Source organism: Argiope bruennichi, chromosome 2, assembly GCF_947563725.1.
Source record: "Argiope bruennichi chromosome 2, qqArgBrue1.1, whole genome shotgun sequence".
Lineage (NCBI taxonomy): Eukaryota > Metazoa > Arthropoda > Arachnida > Araneae > Araneidae > Argiope > Argiope bruennichi.
This window is the reverse complement of record NC_079152.1, coordinates 59,551,464-59,571,235: the sequence shown is the minus strand read 5'-3', so window position 1 is coordinate 59,571,235 and position 19,772 is coordinate 59,551,464. Positions and strand designations below refer to the sequence as shown.

At 28.0% G+C, this 19,772-nt stretch overlaps 1 protein-coding gene across 1 annotated transcript in view; it reads left to right on the top strand.

Annotated features, from left to right (window-relative positions):
• Window positions 1-563, top strand: part of LOC129962199 (cytosolic carboxypeptidase 6-like) — a 93,194-nt gene extending 92,631 nt beyond the window's left edge. Inside the window, exon 7 of the mRNA XM_056075939.1 lies at window positions 247-563. Within this exon, the coding sequence (XP_055931914.1) occupies window positions 247-563 (317 nt within the window). The remainder of the gene's footprint in view (window positions 1-246) is intronic.
• Window positions 564-19,772: the final 19,209 nt, after the last annotated feature.

Genomic DNA, 19,772 nt, shown 5'->3' with positions numbered 1-19,772 from the left:
TAATAAAATTTTCTATTTACTATTATTAAGTGTACATCTAACTATTTGTAAAATTAAAAATAATCAATGAAAAACAGAAAATCATTTCTAAAACTGTTTAAAGAAAAAAAACACTGAATGCATTAATATTTTACTATCTATTACTATTATCTTTGATTATATAATGATTGATCTGCTTAAATAAATAACTATTTAATTTAAACTGGTTTTAAGCAATTTTGCCTTTTCTTTCCTTAATAATCGTAGATCTTCGCTTAGGAGAAAGTATCTGCCACTCTTTGTTAGATTATTACTGCGCAATAAAGTACATACCTCCAGATGAAGTACCAAAGGCTGTAAGGGAGTCCTGCTGCAAAGGTTCTAGAGCCAAAATGGTCAGCAATGGTAACAATAGATCCCCTCATCGTGCCGCATCGAATACAACATTGAATGACAAAAAAGCTGGGCCCCAACCCACTACGTCCAAAAATAAAACAATGAAGACGAAAGCTGTTCCCTCGAAGCAGTCAAACGAGCAGAAGTCCTCATCTAACCACAAGGCAACGGCTGCTAAAAATATTTAAAAAAGGCCTCGTTTAGGAGATTTTTCAAAATGAAACTTAGAAGTCAAAATAATTGTTAACATTTAAGTTATAAAATTGTTATCTTTTTAGCAGAGATTGTGCAGAACTGATTGATTTGAGATTTTTCAAAATTCTTAACTTAAAGTCTGTTCGATATGTTCAGTAACGAATTATGATAATTATTTCAATTCCAATAGCAATGATACATTTGAAATTTTATTTGTTCAAATTATATTCTCATTAATTTATTGAAATTGGAAAAAAATAATATGAGTATTTTAGAATTTATGTTTTATTTTCAAAAGAAAATATCTGCATTAGCGAGAAATAACAACTCTAAAATATTGTGCAAATGCTTTTTATTCAACAAAATAATCTAATACAGCTTAAATTACATATCCATGTTGCAAGTTCGTATATAGAGCATTTGAAAAAGTTGTTGTCCCTCGAGCCAAAAAAAAAGAAGAAGAAAAGTTAAACCACCTGTAAGACATCATCTTGGTTACAGAACTGCTATTAGATAAATAAATATATCTACTATCAAAAATAGGTGATAGCCAGAAGTAGTTATGTTTGGTGATTCAGGCAGATGAAATAAAAGTTCCGAATAAAATATGTTGATCGTGGTGTTGTTTTGAAAAAGGATCATTTCATTTCTGTTGACAAGTGCTAGCTGCTTCTGAGACAGAACTTTATTATAACAATTTTCAAGCTGATCAAGCTGTGTAAGATTAACGTTGAACCATTAACTAAAAACAGTATCTTTTATTGGCGAATGTTTCGTTTGGCGTCAAATACAAACATATGATGTCTTCTTTTTCAATTATCTTATAGCATCCATTTCAAAATGCATCTCGGTATCTAAAAAAGAAATAAAGATTCAATATAACGTAACAACAATGAAGGGCTAATGGTGAACCGTTAGATTGTCTGCCTCAGTCAACATATGAAGCACCTACTTTAAGAACACTTATGTCTTCTCATGGTTAGGAAAATGCAATCAAATATTTTCTTTAAATATTTCCAAACCTTATGTAAGATTCTATTGCGTTTGATGCAGATTATATTAAATGTTCTCTTTGAATTTAGCTTCGTGTTCTCTTTGAACTTGGCTTCATCGATAGTGTATCGGCAGTTATAAAATAGGAAAAACGTCCAAAACAGCTGGATTTTATGGCTTTCGATTTGAATGAATCTTATATCTGTATACAATAATGTTTTAAAGCGATATTGTGTATTTTATACTTCTAAATTAAGTTATAAAATATGAAAAAGATCCTAAAAGGATAAATCATTTAGAATAAAAGTTGCATTTTAAAAATACCATGTTCTTGGATAGTTGATTAAATTGTTACATTTTTTAATTCGTTAATTGTTATTCATTTCAGCTGTTGTCACAGACACTCTATTATATAGCACAATCTCTGTTGAAAAAGTAAAATATTTGGGGTTCACTTAAGTGATTCAAGTTTAGGGGAACAAAAAAAGTGGGTTTAGTAAGATCGCCTTCATTTTAATAATTATATCTGATCTACACTTAACCGTATTTGTGTTAGTTTTTATTCAGAAATATTATTACTGTGTACCACAATTGGATCAAATCATTCCAACTATAATTTGGAATTACATAAGATATATATCATTCATTCAACAATGGTATTTCTTTTTAATTTTACTGTTGAAAGAAAATTTGGGAAAATTGTTATGCTTTATACTATCATAAAATGCCATTTTATAAACTATTACTTTTATAAAATCTTGTTAAAAAGAATTTATGCTTAATAACAAAAAAAAATATTATGTATTGTGTAAGTCAGTATTATCAATGTTCCCTGTTTTCTTTTAAATTAATGCAATTTTGACTTCTGACAGCTATATATATATTGATTGCTATCTGCTTCAGTGTAAGCTTTCCCAAACATGTTTAAAAGCATGATAATGTTTAAAAGATAGAATCAATTGCTTGATTTCATTTTTAAGCATTAGTGTGAATAACACAATTAATTAATTTACCTGTTAATTAAAAGAGAGAAAGATAAAGATAAAAAAAATTTAGCTATGATTCTTTTCTAAAGCAAAATATCCCTCATTGCTTTATTTTTATAATATTTGTGATAAAATGAAATGTAACATTAATTCATACAGAAAGGAAAAATATAATTATAAACTTCATTATAAACAAAGTGTAGGCTTAAAAGTAACTATGCTAAGAAAAGTAAATGCTCCAGAATATATTTTGACTTTGAAGATTCAAATTTGTTATAATGGACAAAAAGCCATAAAAAATTATCAAATTTTACAGAAAAGTTGTATTATTTTTAAAAAACTTTTTCCATTCAGAAAAAATGAATAACTTAGAATTTTAAATCTTTTGATTAAGAATTGAGACCGTAACACTTTTTAAGTCAAAATGAAAATGCAATGCCTACAATGAGTAAAATGCAAAGTTTCTGTTTATAAAAGATACCCGTGATTTAAATTTTATGAAAATATTTCTACTTTTATAAATTACTAAGGAAATTAATTACAACAAAAAAACTGTAAAGTGGATATAAATATAACAATTTTTGAAAAACTGTAACTAAAAACTTGAACTATTTAATGTTAATAATCTTTAAGTATTTTATAAAATGAAAAAATGCAAATTTTAAGAATATGTTAACTGTTAACTGTTTATGTTACGTTAACTGTTAACATTTTACATCAGTTATGAGGAAGTTCACATTGATCATATCAAATAACTTTATAAACCACATCTAAAAGAAAAATTTTTTACTTAAAAAGAAATTTTAACTTTTGGCAACCATTATTGTCAAACATACAAGAATTAAAATTCATGAATATAGACATCATTCCTTTTAAGACGGAAATAAAGTGGTTTTTAAATCCTACGCAACTTTTTAAAATGTCATTTAGATACTCTATTTTCATGATAAACAAATTTTAAAATTTTCAGTTTTACTTATAATTGATCAATGAAAATGGCTAGGAACTTGAATTTTTTTTTTGTTAATAAAATAAATCCATATTAATCGGTAAATCATATGGACGAGTTTTTAATTTTAACTAAAAGGAAACTTCGAAATACTATGTCAAAAAATAATAAGAAAAAACGTATACTGCTGAGCAAATGGTGTATTGAATGCTGGTATTACTATGTATTATTGGATTTAATAGATGAAGCAGTACTCAAATTGTGGAGCAAATAAATTCCTGTACGGTAAACTTCAGATCCAAATAGTTGTCAAATTCATTCAAGTACTATTTTGCACATCAGTTTGCTTCAATATACAGCATAAAGTACCATATTCTTTTAAGAGCCATTTTTGTTGTTGTCGTATTTAAGCCAACATACAGGTATAAAAATGTAAAGAACAATTTTGCAATGTCTTTATACAATATATTATTTATACTATTAAATTAATAAATTTATTAAATAATTCCTAAAAGATTGCTGTGAATACCAAAAGGTGCAAAGTAATTACAAAACAGTAAAAGATATATATATCAAAGATTTACATTGGAACGAAATATCAAAGATAATTATTTAAAACCATTTTCATATTATATTTATTACTTTTAAAACAACTTCAATAAATCTAAAAGTGAATATTCTTAGTATGTAAAAAATTGGCAAATAAGTATCAAATTTTTAACGATAGACAAAGGTCATATTAAAAATTAATTTCTGTCTCATGAGGTTTGTAATACAAATTAAAAACTCCTCCATATATTGGCTCTGAAAAGTTATTTTTGGGTTTAGGGATTCTAAATTATTCCATTCGCCGAAAGTGGCAATAAGTAATGAATGCTACACTTGAAACAAGTTTCCGATTAATTCAGAACACATGTATCGATTCATTCCTCCGTGATTCTCAGATCTGTGCTTTTCCTGAGATGAAGTGCCAAATTTCCAGAGCCAAAATATACTAGTTTTCTTAAAATCCTTATTATAATCTGGAATTTCAGCTTCAATCTAAACGATATAAAAAAAATCAATATCTTAAGCTTGGGCAGAGAATAATTTCAAAAACTTTTATGACTTAAAAGATTAAGATATTACTTAATATAATCGAGAAAAGTAATCACCTGATTAAAAATTTTTCTTCTAAATCACTTAAGGAAAAATAAGGATAATTATTTAAATTATGCAAAATTTGCAGTGCATAATATATTTTTCTTTCTTTAAACATCACAAAAAGTACATGAAGTATCCTTTCACTGAGAATTAAGCATCACCCAGCATATTGTCTGAAGTAAATACGCAAATAGCTTCAATAACTTTAGAAAGTAATTCAAAAGCACTTTTTATATTACACTATTTCAATCGCATAACTTGTGAGTTCTATAACTGATTGCTTTAAAAGAATGTTAAGTATTTGAAAATAATCAAATAGTGTGTTAATGTATTTTTAAGTATGTGCTTATTTTTTTTTAATCTAGACGAGTAAATAAATAAAACAGTTTTTTTTAATATTCAAAATTTTAAGTTGAGATCCAGAATAATCTCCACTTAATTCCGAATTGGATTTAATTCTGTCTTTCAAGACATTATATTTTTAATAAATGTGATTAGAATGCAATTCCAACTTAAGCTATTAATAGATATAATGAAAATGAAGTCTGAATTACAAGGCATTTAAAGTAGAACAAAGTTTTGAAAAAAAATGATAAATTCGCCAACATTTTTTATCACAAAATATATAACAAAGTCAATCGTCCAAAATATATATATATTACCATTTTCTGTAATAAAAATTAATGAAAATATTTCATGAGATTAAAACAATGCCCATCTTTTTTAAATTTAGAAGCTTTGAAAGTGATGTGTGATATTGTTATTGCTTAAAGTCCTTCACGCCATGCAATGTTCATAACCAAAACTTGTTGTTACTTCTTGCTTTTGGGCAATTATTTGAGATAGTTATGATATTTCAGTCTGTGCCTTTATTGTATCAAACTTCATCATTAGCAAAGGAATGTCCCATTTCAGAACATTCTGGTGCACAACAGTTGCGATTCCTTTTAAAGGTCTGTTTACCACATGTATAAAAACCTTCGTAATATCGGAAAATAGATGTTTTTATTCCCATCTTGAAATTGCTAACAGCAGTATGTCCCAAAAAACCTGCTTCTTATCACATTTGGAGTTGGGTACTAAAACATAAGGATCTACTTCTCTAGCAGTTTAGCTTTTCTAGCTACATTCAGCGTCTTTTGAAAAATACTTCATTCAAAATAATCTAACATGGTTTTAAACTTTGTTCTTCCTTTTAAATTCCCTGTAATCCAAAATATCAAATAAAATGCTTTTCTTTGTTCGAAAAATATATGAACGCTTGTAGTCAGCAGAAATTATAACACTATGATGGACTTCATAACTGTTTCCTATTATTAATTTTTATGCAATGGAATGACTTTGTAATTTGTAAATAAGCCTAATCTGTATCTTAAAGAAATGTGATAAGAAAAAAGAGGACCAGCAAAAAGCTATTCTTTAAATGCATCGCTTCCCTTTTTGAAGGCTTCTTCAGTCAGGAATTCTTAGCAATTTTTATGTAGCATAGAAGCTTTAAAATCCACTTAGTTCTTTGAAAAATATTAACTTCAACATCTGCTCATGTGCATGGTAAAAGAACCAAACACGCTTATGTACTATGTCCACTCTAGTTTTAGAATTGTCCAAGTGAATATAGTTGTTGATTTACTTATTTTTAATGTTTTACCTCGTGTAATTTATCTTTGAGACTGTGTAACCACGAACCTGCTTTGGAATTTTATAATGAAGGTTTTTACCCTTATGCTTATGATCTTGTCTTTTATATGCAATATTTTGGAATACATTTTGTCTTGCATTATCTCTATAGTGAATTTTAATAGTTGACTGGATTGGAAAGAGAGTTTGTAGAAATCTTTTAAATGTCATTTCAAAGAGCGAAATTGTTTTATACTGGTATTGACTGACAAAACTGAAGAAAGGTTAATACAGTAGACTCTGAACTCCTCTGTTAATGTATCATACAGTTTTATATTTGAAGCAATACAAATGGCGGATTTAAGAACTTTGCAACCCTATGCAATGTACACTATGAGACCCCTTTTTACAATAAAATGACCCACTTAATTTCACATTTCAGCATCTTTTTAATTTATATTAGAATTAATAATATATCAATTACTTATTTTATAGTTTTTTTTATTTTAATAACTTTGCAAAAATGCATATGTTTTTATTTAATTTATGATTGCAGCTCCGCTTTTGTGCAACAGTATTTATAACTGTTATTATAACCAAATGAAATTAATGAAACAGACAAGAATCTGTCAATTTATGCTTGATGAAATTTTATTATAATCCTAATATTTTTTTATTCAAACAATTTATAGTTTTTACATATTTGTTTATTTGTTGATTAAGTCAATAATATCCATTTAATGGATCTGTCCATCGCCACTTTTAACTCCGGAAAAACCACCAATGGGCTGCATGACAGTAATAATTAAGAAACGAAACCTGTTTAGAACTACTTAGACCAAGAATGTAGCGGTACATACAGGGTGACTGAAAAGGGCCAAAAGGGAAAATTGAAGATCTGGGGAAAGACATTTTTATAAAACATATACTGTTTTGATTATTTCATCCGATGCCTACATATGTGTTATCACTTATTAGAGAACAATTAAATAACTTTAATATATTTTTAAGAATCAAGTCTATGTTAATTAATATTTTACTTAATTAAAAGTATATTCGTGTATGCTAGACAAAGCACACGATTTATATTTGCTGCAGTTAAATTAATAAAATAATTCAACGTAAAATAAGCATAATACTTTTATCTTTGGAATTATTTTTTGTAAAAATAATGTTATGCCAATAATGCGTTATTAAAACATATAATATATAACAAATACTTATAATGTAATGACATGTTCCAAAATCAGAAAATATAAATAAATGTGTGCAAATAAGTGATACAAGTATAAATAAGTTATTTATATACAAAAGATTTCAATGATATGGATAAAGTAAGTAATGCGTATGACTGGCCGAATTCCAGTTTAACTGTCTTTTTTGTTATCCAGCCTGTCCTTCCACCATTAGACAGAAAGTTACGAGTCTGCTGTATCTGACAAATTCAGTGAATAATAACAAATTCATGTGATGTCTTCTTCCGTCAGAAAGTCTGCACTTTGAGAGAAATAATGAAATATACATTGTGGATTCACGAGAGAATGAAAATTTAATTAGTTGCCATTAGAAGCTGATTGTTATCTTTCAGTGTTTTTTCATACAGAAAGCTCTACAAATTCGTGCATTAACTTCTGGAAAATATAAAGTGTGCAAAAAACAAATTATAATTGAATAGAAATGCAAAAGCGGTAATATCGTGACATATTATCTTGTTGAAAGCATAAAATCTGGACGTATGTAAACACAAAATATCTTTTTAATATATTTGAGGAATGTACAATTGCTGGCACTAAATGTTCAAGACTGAATCAGCAAGCTATATGATACGTTTGAGATTGTGTACATGTTCAATTACAAACGTTGTGTAAAATTCTTGGAGTATCTTGAACTTTCACGGCTATTGCATAGAAGACACGGCTATTGCATAACTACAATATCCTCGTATAACGCGAGAAAAAATCAAGCTTGACAGAGATTATATTAAAAATTTTGGAGTTATTATAATCTAGATATTATTTTAACAATAACAAATAATAACACCTAATATTATAGCTATCGGAATATCGCTTATCAAAGTTGACGAATATCATAGTTGAAATGGGTTAGGACTTCTTTACTTCGGAAACATATTTACTTCACTACTCGATAAGTGTTGCACCCGTTCAGAAGTGTAAGCGTCGATTACTTCAGAAATATTTATAACTCCATTCTTCAGGACGTTCAGATTTAAGGTTAAGTATGGTTTATGGCTTCTATTAATCCATAATCAAAAATTTCTGCAAGTTTCGCTGTTATAATAGGAATCCTGATATTCCTTCCGTATGAAAATGACGTTCCTGACCAAACTTGTTTTAATGATTCGCTTTAGATTTTCCAGAAGTTTTAAATCGCTGTAAAGAATCCTTTATGCTTACTACAAAATAATATTCAATTTATGTATACTTATAATATGTACCTTTTATTTTTACTTTATTATGAGCTCTCACTATTCCGACGCATTTAAGGAACCTTCGTTTTAGAATTTCTTCATTTCCGAATATTCGTTTAAATCTGAAATTTGTTTAATTAAAAGCTGTGAGATTTTAGGTATGCGAGTAGAAAAGAAAGTATTTCAAACTTGACAGTTAATAGAATTTTTCTTAACTCTAAATGAATGAAAGTAGAAAATATTAAAAATTGCTAAATGCTATTTAAAAAAACAGACCAACACAAATTTGGGGTAAATGATTTTTTTAACTAATTTTATATGTACATCATATGCTGAAAATGAATATTTCTTTAGTTTTTGCCCATCAACTTTTGTCAGTATGAAATGATAGTAATGTTATTTAGTTAATATATTAAATTAAGCATACGATATGGCTGTTAAATTAAATGTAAAATTATATCATTGAGTTGAATTTGATAATGGATGAATAAGGTTTCTAAATCGAAATTTGAAATCGATTCTTTAAGTTTCTTTAAGAATTTTTAAGCCAAGATTTCATTTCTATATCTAAAACAATTGATCTTCTTAAAAACATAATCGCTTTTGTTAATAGATTGAAAGTAGAATTTAAACTAAAAATATTAATTGTATATGTCTTTTGGCTACTCATTAATAGAAATCTGCAAATAAAAATAATTGAATAAATAATTTTAATTAAAAATACTAGGATAATTTCAATTGATCCTTCAATTTTATCTAATTTCACATATTGTATTCCAAACAAATGTATAAACTATATTAAGTGTATAAACTATACTATATTCTAAACTATTATATATATATAGTTTAGAATTGTAAATTTGCTAAGAATGTATTTATTCTCTTAAAAAATGAAAGTTTCCAAAATGTTGTCGCTTGAGAGTTCAGTGTAATGCATACCTAAGGAATGTTTCGGTTTTTATGATTCCTGCAGCTTGAAAGAACCAACTTTGACTATAAATTTATATGAGATTACTTTTTGATATTAAGAGATATTAAGAAACTTTTGTTGTTGTTTTTCATTGGTGTTTTGTTTTAGTCAGAATTGATACGATTGCATTTTTATATAACTAATTAAACTTGAATGAAATTAACATCGTTATACCTTGTTCATTGATACATATTCGAATTTTTGGAAAAAAATTTATAGAAATTCGATTTTTTTTTTTTTTTGTAATGAATTTTTTGTTTATTGTGTACTTGAAACTGAATATTTTGATTTCACTGTATTATATGTATTACAACATAGAAAAGATTAGATGTTTCTAAAAATCTTATATTTTTTATTTAACATGAGATATAAATGTTTTAGTTTGACTTATAATCATTATACGGATATACAGGAGTAAGAAATTAATGAAACTTTCTATTTAAATTTTAAATGAAAAATATTTGTGTTACTTCATTTAAAATACATAAAAAATATTAAACTTTGAAATTTCATTCCTTAATTTAAACCATTAAGTCAATTATTATTTTCTGTTGAAAAAAATAATTCCAACTAATCTCTAAAAAATCGCTTAAAGGTTTTTTTATGTTTAAAGAAAATAATCATCAATGTTTAATTACAATTCTTTTTTTCAGACACGATTTTTTTCATTATTTATCTTTTGTTTGTTTGCAAAATTCTTCTTTTTTTTTTTTTTTTTTCTTTCGTTATAACGTGGTTTTACTGTAATTATTAAGTCTGTATAACCCTAATTCTGCCTTTAAGATAAACAGAAAGCTTGATATTGTGATGAGCTTGTGTATCATACTTTTGTGGTTTAGTGAAAGCCAGTTTCTTGTAAACTATTTTTGCTTGCTTTGCTATGGAAAAAAAAGAAGTGTCATTTTATATTATTTGTTTTTATACGGTTCATATACTTAAGAATATAAAAGAATGGATGTTATATTAAAAGCTACGCTTGTATCACAACAGCACTTTAGAATAATAAAAAAAATTAAAATCTATCTTGTTTTCTGTTTTCTTCGGAGTTCACCAGTGATTTTTTTTTACAAAAATTCTACATTTATTTGTACGAATGATTTGGAGACAGAACAAATATTAATTGGAACTTTACTTCCTAAAAGTTCAAATGTATCAAACACGGCATATTTTATGTGATAAAATATTTTTTTTCGACAGTCCATCAATTTTACAGCTAAGTTACTTTTCTATTTTCTTCCTTGAATAAAATTAGATTCAAATTTTTGTATTCGAAATTGTTACTCAAATCATTTTAATCAGCTTCTTTAACAGTTTCATGTTATTTACATCAAATAAATAATTTTTTAGCTGAAAGATTTCTTTTCGTCTTTCATTACTTTTCGGTAGGTAATCAAGAACAAAAATTGTTCGAATTCCGAAAATTCTATTCGAAAGTTTTATTTAAAATATAAAGTTATGAATACAAAAAATTTTAATAATAAATAATAATATCTAAACAGTACAAAAACTTATTAAATCAATTTAATATACAAATTTTAAATATATTTCCCCCTTCATTAATAAATAATATAATGACATTTTTTAAATAATTCCATGCACATCTAGTAATTATATAATAGTCTTATCACCATTAGATAAATAATATTTGTAAGTTCTTCAAACCATATTTTTTCAGAATAAAATATTTAACTCTCCTTAAAACAAAAATTTTAAAAAACTATGAATTTTTGTACGGTACATCACATATTTTATCCTAAATTAATTTTTTTCCTACATAAAGAAAATGCATTAAATGAAATGCTAGCCTTCATTTGCATTATACTCCTATATATATAAACCTCTTTAATACTAGACATCTGAATTCCAAAACGCATTGGAAAGGGCTGTAAAATTAACTGAAGGTAATTACCTGCTTTCCCACAGCTGATTCGTGCTTTTTTGTAAGAAAATTTCAACTCCCGAATACCTACCCAGCAGCAAATATCATCATCAACATTTCCTCGGCGCATTTAAAATGCTAATGAAAAACCAGAAGAGAGAAAATTAAGATTTCTCCCCTCTTTTGCTGAGAGAGGCCATACGCTGCAGCTCCGGCGTAATTAAGAAAATTCCATATTGCCGCCGAACCGACTTGTTCTGTGTGTCAAGCAGTAAAATTCGAACAGAAGCAGCTAATTAGCCATCGAAACTTTTCGCAAGTTTACCTCTCCCGGAATCTGGCTGGGCGTCAGATGACAGCCGAAAAGCCACGGAACAGTTTTCAAAAAGTTGTCTTCTCGGTGAAGGATGGCAACAGAATAATCTACGGCGATTAACACATCAGAGGCTTTGCTGAATTAATAGACGAGCAGTTCTGCTACTTGGGTCGGGTTAAACATTTACTCAAGTCGCTGACATGGCGATGACTGATTTTGTAAAGATAATCAGCCGGCCAAAGGGATAATGAGACGCTGGCGGTGACTTGGATTATTTAAGTAAAGAGAACAGTTTCTTATTAAAGTGGTTCTTTGTTCTTTTCCAGAAGCATGGAATATTCTATAAAGAATAAATCGAATCCACAATATAAGGCAAAAATGTGACGAAATTTTCAATACATCGAAACTTTTTGATTTGCCATTAATTAATTTGATTAATCAATTATTTAATTCCCTGACAGAAAAAACTGACTGAAAAAAAGTTAATTATATTGAAGGATTTCCTTAAAGAGTATTTGATTCAAAATATAAATTTTGTGTGTTTACAAGCATATATATAGTTACAAGTTACATATAGCGTTTACATGAGTGGAACATAAAGCGCTATTATATTTTGTCGAATGGCAACTATCAAGTGTAAACAAATCATTATATAAACATTTTAGACTGCTACATTGAAATACAAACATTTCGGACACGCAAATCATTATACAAACATTTCAGAATTTACTAAACATTACAAATATTATTCATACATTCGATTAGTTAATTAAGAGACCTGTAAAATGTTATTAGAAACGTTTTGGGCGGACAGGGATCTCTAAAATCTCTATTCGCTCAGAGGTAAGAAAATGTAAAAGAAATTTTAAAAAATAGGCTTCAAACATGGTTTAATCTAATGCAAAAATAAGTTTAATTGCTGCCAAATAGGTAAACAATATAACTTACCTTTGCAATATGATAACCATAGCTTCTAAAAATATTACTTCCCAAAAATGATTTTTTGCATTACCTTAAAACTCAAAAATGTACCTTTTTAATTATATTAACTTCATTTCTGTACAATATCTTCTTTATATTTTGTAAATTTTTGTTTAAGGCACTTTCTAATTAAATAAAATTTAAACTTATCCATCAAAAGCACAGTTTATGCAATCACACAGTTTTGCCAGTGTTAAAATGAGGGTTTTAAAAAGGGCTTTATTTGGACATTAATTTCGAAATAGTCTTTTCACTTCCGCTTTTATTATCGCAATATATACATTTTTTTTTAATTTGCACGCGTTATAATTTGTTTTGATTTATTCGATTAAAATCATGTTTCTCTGTCTTATCAAACAAGACGAATTTTAAAAAAGAAAATACCTAAAAAAATCAGTCTAAAAAAATCAATAATTTGGGTGAAAAAACTGGTCACCAAAGGCGATTAGTATATTTAAAATAAGCAAATCGATTTTCTCTTATTTTTCTGCTCCATAGAATCTACAAAGAATTCTTAAGTAAGTAATAAGTAATTAGGCGGTTAATAAATTATCTCAGTAAGCATTGTGCGATTTCTTAAATGGAATAAAGTATAACTTTTTTGCTTTGTACTACAAAAGATTCATTATTTTATCAATTATGTATTCAATTATAAAAATCACAAATTGCTTATCTTTTTATAGTTTTACTTGAACATAATTTTATATTTACTTTTTTCATATTATATAATATAAATCATGACTAGGGCAAAAAATAAAATTGATGAAATTCGAGCCTCCAGCTCGAAATAGCATGATAATGCTTTAGGCCTTTCTCGTTTGTCTTTATTCTATTTTTAAAAATTTAATCTTAATTCTACAGGAGGGATAAAAGAGTACAAAAATAAAATTCATATCATTGGAGCCTTCGTGAATATAACCCTCGTAACTAAAACAATGAAAAGCATAATTACAAAACATATTTGAAAATTTGTTCTTTTTTTAATTTTTAAGTCATAAAAAATTTATACGAAAAAATTTACATCAAATAAAAGTTTATTTTTTTAATTTTAAAGTGGTGCAGAAATTATTTTCTATAATAATGTATCATAAGTTATTGAGTAGAGGTGTCATGATTTTGATTAATTTTGGTTAAAGATGTAATTAAAATGTTAAAATGTCTTTCTTTAATTAGTGCCTTCTGCCCAAAAAGTAAACCTCCAAATTTGAAAATTCATGATCCAATGGTTTGTCTTTTGGGGAGCTTTGACGATTTTTGCATGCCTAACCTCTGGAGCAATTTTTGCAAAATATGAACCAGAATGAAATTGCACTCTGCAACGAATATTTACCCATTTATTTGAAAGATGCAATTTAACAATATGTTGAAGTCTTCATTACAAGTATATAGTTTTAGATACTCTCTATCCATTGCATGGTGTGAGAAACCCGACAGCAGATGAGATCAACGAAGTTTCCCTCACCCCCAGAATAAAACTTTTTAGTGAAGAACAAGGGGTGGAGGAATGTAGGGAGTTATCAATCAACGCACAGAAACGAAGTGAAGAAAAAGCGGAGACCCCGGAGGTTGACGAAGAAGAAGGGTGTCCAGAGTTAGAATGATGGTTTATTTCGAACTTTTCTGCCGTGTATAGCTACATGTACATAAAAAATATTATTTTAATCAAGAAAATGTAAATAATCGATGTACATGAATCCCGTGTCATCAGTGACTGAGAAAGATTTAAGTATCAACATCTTCAAGATGTTACAACGGCCTACATGTCGTTTTTCCTAAACATTCTATAGAATGTCTCAATGAAATTCCTGTAATCGTGATAAAACGAATTTTCAGCTCAATGGTGACCGGTTGTCATGCAGACGCATATGCGTGACAAATTCTTCAAAAGATTTCCCATTGAAAACGATTTATGCATTGTGATAATTAACTTAAAATTTCTCTTTTTCTGGTAACAGAGTGAACAATCCGTCAACTTATTTCCATATTATTAAAATAATATTCCCATGTCTGTTTTGAAAGTTAGTATCGCAACAATTAGTGCTAATGTAGACAAAAGTATGCCACAGAAAGTTCGGTAAGATTTTTACACTTCAGATAGAATTTTGCAACAGAAAATTGGGCAAAAAGCACTACACAATTAAAAGCACTGCTAATTATATCCCATATATTCCCAACAAACTAAATAGTTAAATTTAGTTTATTCGACATTGATACCACTTATATCGAACTGAGTTTCTACTTGATAAAACCAAACTTATTCCTAAATCCAAATTGAAAAACATTTTAACACTCACTTTGCAGTTCAGTTTCATTCTCGATTCTATCACTGTTCGACATTTTATTTTCTTAAAGATTTGGATCACTAATATGTAGGCTACATTTTTATGATTTCTGTTTTTAGAAGCTTTTAGCATACCAAACAAAGATAAAATTCCAAAATTCAAATCACATTTATTTTAAAATTTGATGCACGAAGAATCATCATCAAAAAAATTAATAACAGAATTCGAAAATCTTTCTTTAAAAAACAGAGATTGCCAACAAAATCAGCATGAAACGAAATAAAATATTGTAAAAAAAGTTTTAATGAAATCTACGATCGCAAATTTCAAGTTATCAAGTGAGAACATAATTATTTTTAAGTCATTATTTATCTTAATTAATTTAAGTCATTAACCAGTTTAAACAGGTTTGAAACAATCACGAGACTTCTCTATCAGTCTCTATCCCTATATTATACTAATATAATGATAATTTTTTTAACTTTAATTGCAATTTTTTTAGCTGGCAAATAAATTTTTGGAGCTTGACCAATTTTGAGAGGAAATAACAGCTATGATGTCATAATTCTTCGTCAACCTTTTAAAAAGACCTTTCTGCTGTCAAAGAAGCATACATAATAATAATGCAATACTGGTAAAAGCAGGTAAAAAATATATACGATTAAATGATGATGATGAAAATTGCCATTTATGCTTTATTCAGTGTCAACGCGATTTCGAGCTTCAAAACTCCCTAACCAAAACAACATGTTCTCACATGATAATAATAAATATTTAAAAAAACAATTTAAAGATTGCACGTTCTTTTCTAAATTGAACATGTTACCCTTTCAAATATATATGTATCTTTCAAATAAATAGCAACAATAGTAACAACGTATTGCCCACTTCAAAATTAAAATCATGCTTGTTTCAGATTTGTCGGTTTATGTTTGGGATTCACTTTTTGAAAAATAAATAATTATAATTAAAAGTCTTTTTATTCTTCTATGTATCAGACTGAAATTTTGTTCATCTTTAACACTAATACACCCCAAACTACAGAAAATGAACAATTCAATGTAGGGCAGAATAACATGTAAAAATAGAAGATCATTATTATCAATAGAGAAATATGAAATAATTGTTCTATATATTCTATATATAGTGATCATTTATACAAATTATTAATAGAAATTTAACAATAATTTCATAATAAAAGTTAATAATTTGTCTCAAGAACACGCTTTGAAAATAGAACTTTATGTATTTTACATTTAAAAAATAATTTTTAAAAAATTCACGAAATGCGAATTATTTTTAGATTTAAACTGTAAATGATGCCTATTTTAGATAAATTAGTATGAATATACTTCAAATAATAGCACTGGAACTTTATATTATTCATGAAAAGTTCTAATAAATACTTTTAATGCTCTGTTAGCGACTATTAATTATATCCTGGAAAAATTTTCAATAGATAACTAAAATCATTGCAATTTATTATGTGAAACTTTAAAAAGTGATGACATTTTTATTCCTGCATTTAAAGCAAATGCATCAAAATATAGAGCTGGGATTTTTACTTTGCAGTATAATAAATGGAAACTATACAATCCTCTTTTCTTATGGTTATGTCAATGTGACACCTTTGCTGCAATGCCAAAAACGATTGCAATTCAAAAATTAACAGATAAATCTTTTTAATAATTTATTTGAAATGAATTGTACTGATAACGGTTCGGATAAAGTGCTTTACTTTAAGGTGAAAAATAGAATAAAGTATCTATTTTTCACGTTAAAGTAAAATCGAGATAATATTTGTAAACAGATGGTTTCATAGAAAAGAACATATTTTCAAAACAAGTTTTTATTTTGCACTTTGGAAATTAAAATTATGTGTAGAAGAAATAAATGATTTTGAACCGAAATGGAACAAGTAAGTAGATAATACTTATCGTTATTTATACTAACTTTTAAAAGTAAGTTTATGAACAAGAAAATGCAGCAGCCAAAAATCAAACTTAATTGAAACACATCAAAAGTGAAAGAACAAGAAAAAAAATTGAGTGTAAAAAAAAGAACAGATTCAGAGAAAAAGTTTTAAGTTCAAAAATGCTGCAGCATGAAAGATAATTTTGTAAGGATTAAATAGGCGATACTACTAGAAGCAAATGATAAATTCGGTAGGTAATTGTAAACAATTTGAAGAATTGATTCCTTTTAGACAGTGAATTTAGTTGCAGAAATATAATTCTAGGCTTTATTATGTTGAACGCTAATCTGATATCTAAAGTGAGTGAAGACACTTGATTTGCATATCTAATACATACTAGATGCTGGAATTTTTTAATAACTTTTCTTTCTTTTAGAAGGAAAAAAAACCTTGGAGCAAAAAATAAAAGAAGTAACGTATCCAATTCTGTAATCAGAGATCATAAATTAATGCAAATTTGTTTCAGAAACGTCGAAAACTGACATGCCCAAATATTTTCAAAAATGCTAAAGTCAATAACCATCAAAGCTAAGAGGAGATTCTCTTGTATTCTTCTACATTACTGTCACCAACAAACAAAAAAAAGAACGGAAACGATCTCTCAATTGAAAAGTAATTTGAAACTGTAGACAACAAGAAACTGTAACTATAGTCCATGAAAACCCGAATATAAAATCATTGCCTTCTAAAAACAAATTACCCTTTCTTTGGTGTCCATTTCTCATGGTTTGCCTTCAGCAGGCAGAGGCGAGTTGAGTTGTCTCTTCACTTCTGCGTCGTCTGCTTTATTCTGCTCACGTCTACGTTGAAGAGATCGAATTCCCCCTCCCATTCCATTTTCCAAGAGAAGAAGCGACGGGCAAAGAAGAATTTTCGAACTAGATGTCGTCAGCTGCTGGCAGCAGAGTCGACAGGGGAATTGAAAGGCACAAGCTGCCTCATCATACTACCCTCGGACAATGACTGTTGATTTGCAGAAAACGAACTGTGTATGGTAAAGGAAAATGGCTTTTGAATGGATGGTGATGTTTACGGGGTGGGCTTCCGATGACGGTGGCTTCCCTTAATTACTTTTCCCCCCTCTTCACTGCCGGAAGACGGTTGCAGTTGTGCTCATTCTATATGCAAATGAGATGGTAAAAATTGAAGAGCCTTTTCTTTTCATGTAAAATTGAATAAAAGCAATCAGATGAATTCTTGATGTCTAATAAGAAATGGTAAAGTTAGGAATTTAAATAAAGTGATTCAAGTTACCTTTTGAAAATCTAAGTGACCCGAATAGATTGTACAATATTTAAAGAATACTTTGCAATATCATGAAAGATTCTAAACCAAGAAATTGTAGTTACTTTTAATTCTACTTAGTTTAATTACTTCTTATGAGCACTGTCTTATGACATGTCTTCTGAGCACTGATATTTGCACTGCTGACTTGAAAGTTCGTCGTCTGTGTGTTACTATAGAGTCAGTGATCTTGAATGAAAGCTTTGGTCAAGATATTATGTAACAAAAATATTATAATCGGACAGATTTTGAACAAAACACTTCTCCAATAAAGATATGTATTATGAGCAATGTACAGACAGTCCGGTTAAATCCTTTTAAGCACTTTATGTCAAAAATAGCGCCTTTTATTTTTGGGGAAGTAACACCTACCTGTAATAAAATAACTATTCTGAATTAACTGAGGTAGGTTACATCGCCCCTAGTGACGAAATAAATGTTACAAAAAGTAACTCGAAAAATCAGAGATCGGTCAAAAAGTCCAGTTAAAAAAATTCAAGCCATACCATAGTAAAAAATATAATGAAAGCCTTCATAGATTTATCTGTAAAACTGTTGTTAAAATTTAAAATTGAAGAAAGAATTCATTTTATATTGAAAAATGTATTCTCCAGTATTATCATGCATTTTATCGAGCCAAGCAGCGGTGAAGAGAAATTTAAAATCGAAGAAAATAAACAAAAATGATTTTTAAAAATTTTTCAAAAGTAGTCGGTGAGGGAGGCTACATTTTTCAATTTAGAACAAACTCTTTTCCAGGTCACGGAAAGTTCATGATTTTAATCACAAGTTTACTTATAACTCACGTAAAGCTTTTTCCTGTGTTTTTATTATTGTATACCGTATTATAGGACTTTTTGGTCGGTCTTTTTTTTTTTTTTTTTGAGTAATTTTTGTGATTTTTATTTCGCCGCTAAGGGCGCTGTAACCTATCTCAATAAATTTAGCATTGTCATTTTATTATAAGTACACGTTACTTCCATAGCTATACGAGACGTCGTTTTAAATTTAAAGAGATAAAATGACTTCACCAATCATCCTGTATGTATAAAGACAGAAAAAATTATTACCTAAATATAACCATTGATTATGAGGGTAATGTAGCGTATGAATTATGGCTCAAAACGTGGTTTATTAACAATCTCAAGATTGTCCAGAATAATTGCTGTTATATGAAATGAGCAACGTACTTCTAATATCGTATAGCATATCAAAGCTGCAATGAATTCAGTATAATTATAGTTACATCCCGTTCCCAAACAAAACTAGAAATATACATGATAGACCTTGAAATTTAAAAGGGATGAAATGACGAGAATGGTACAAGACATCGAGAATGGCACCTCCTCTCCAAGCTATCGTACCACACCAGTGGGTCAGGCTCGACTGATTTAATGTG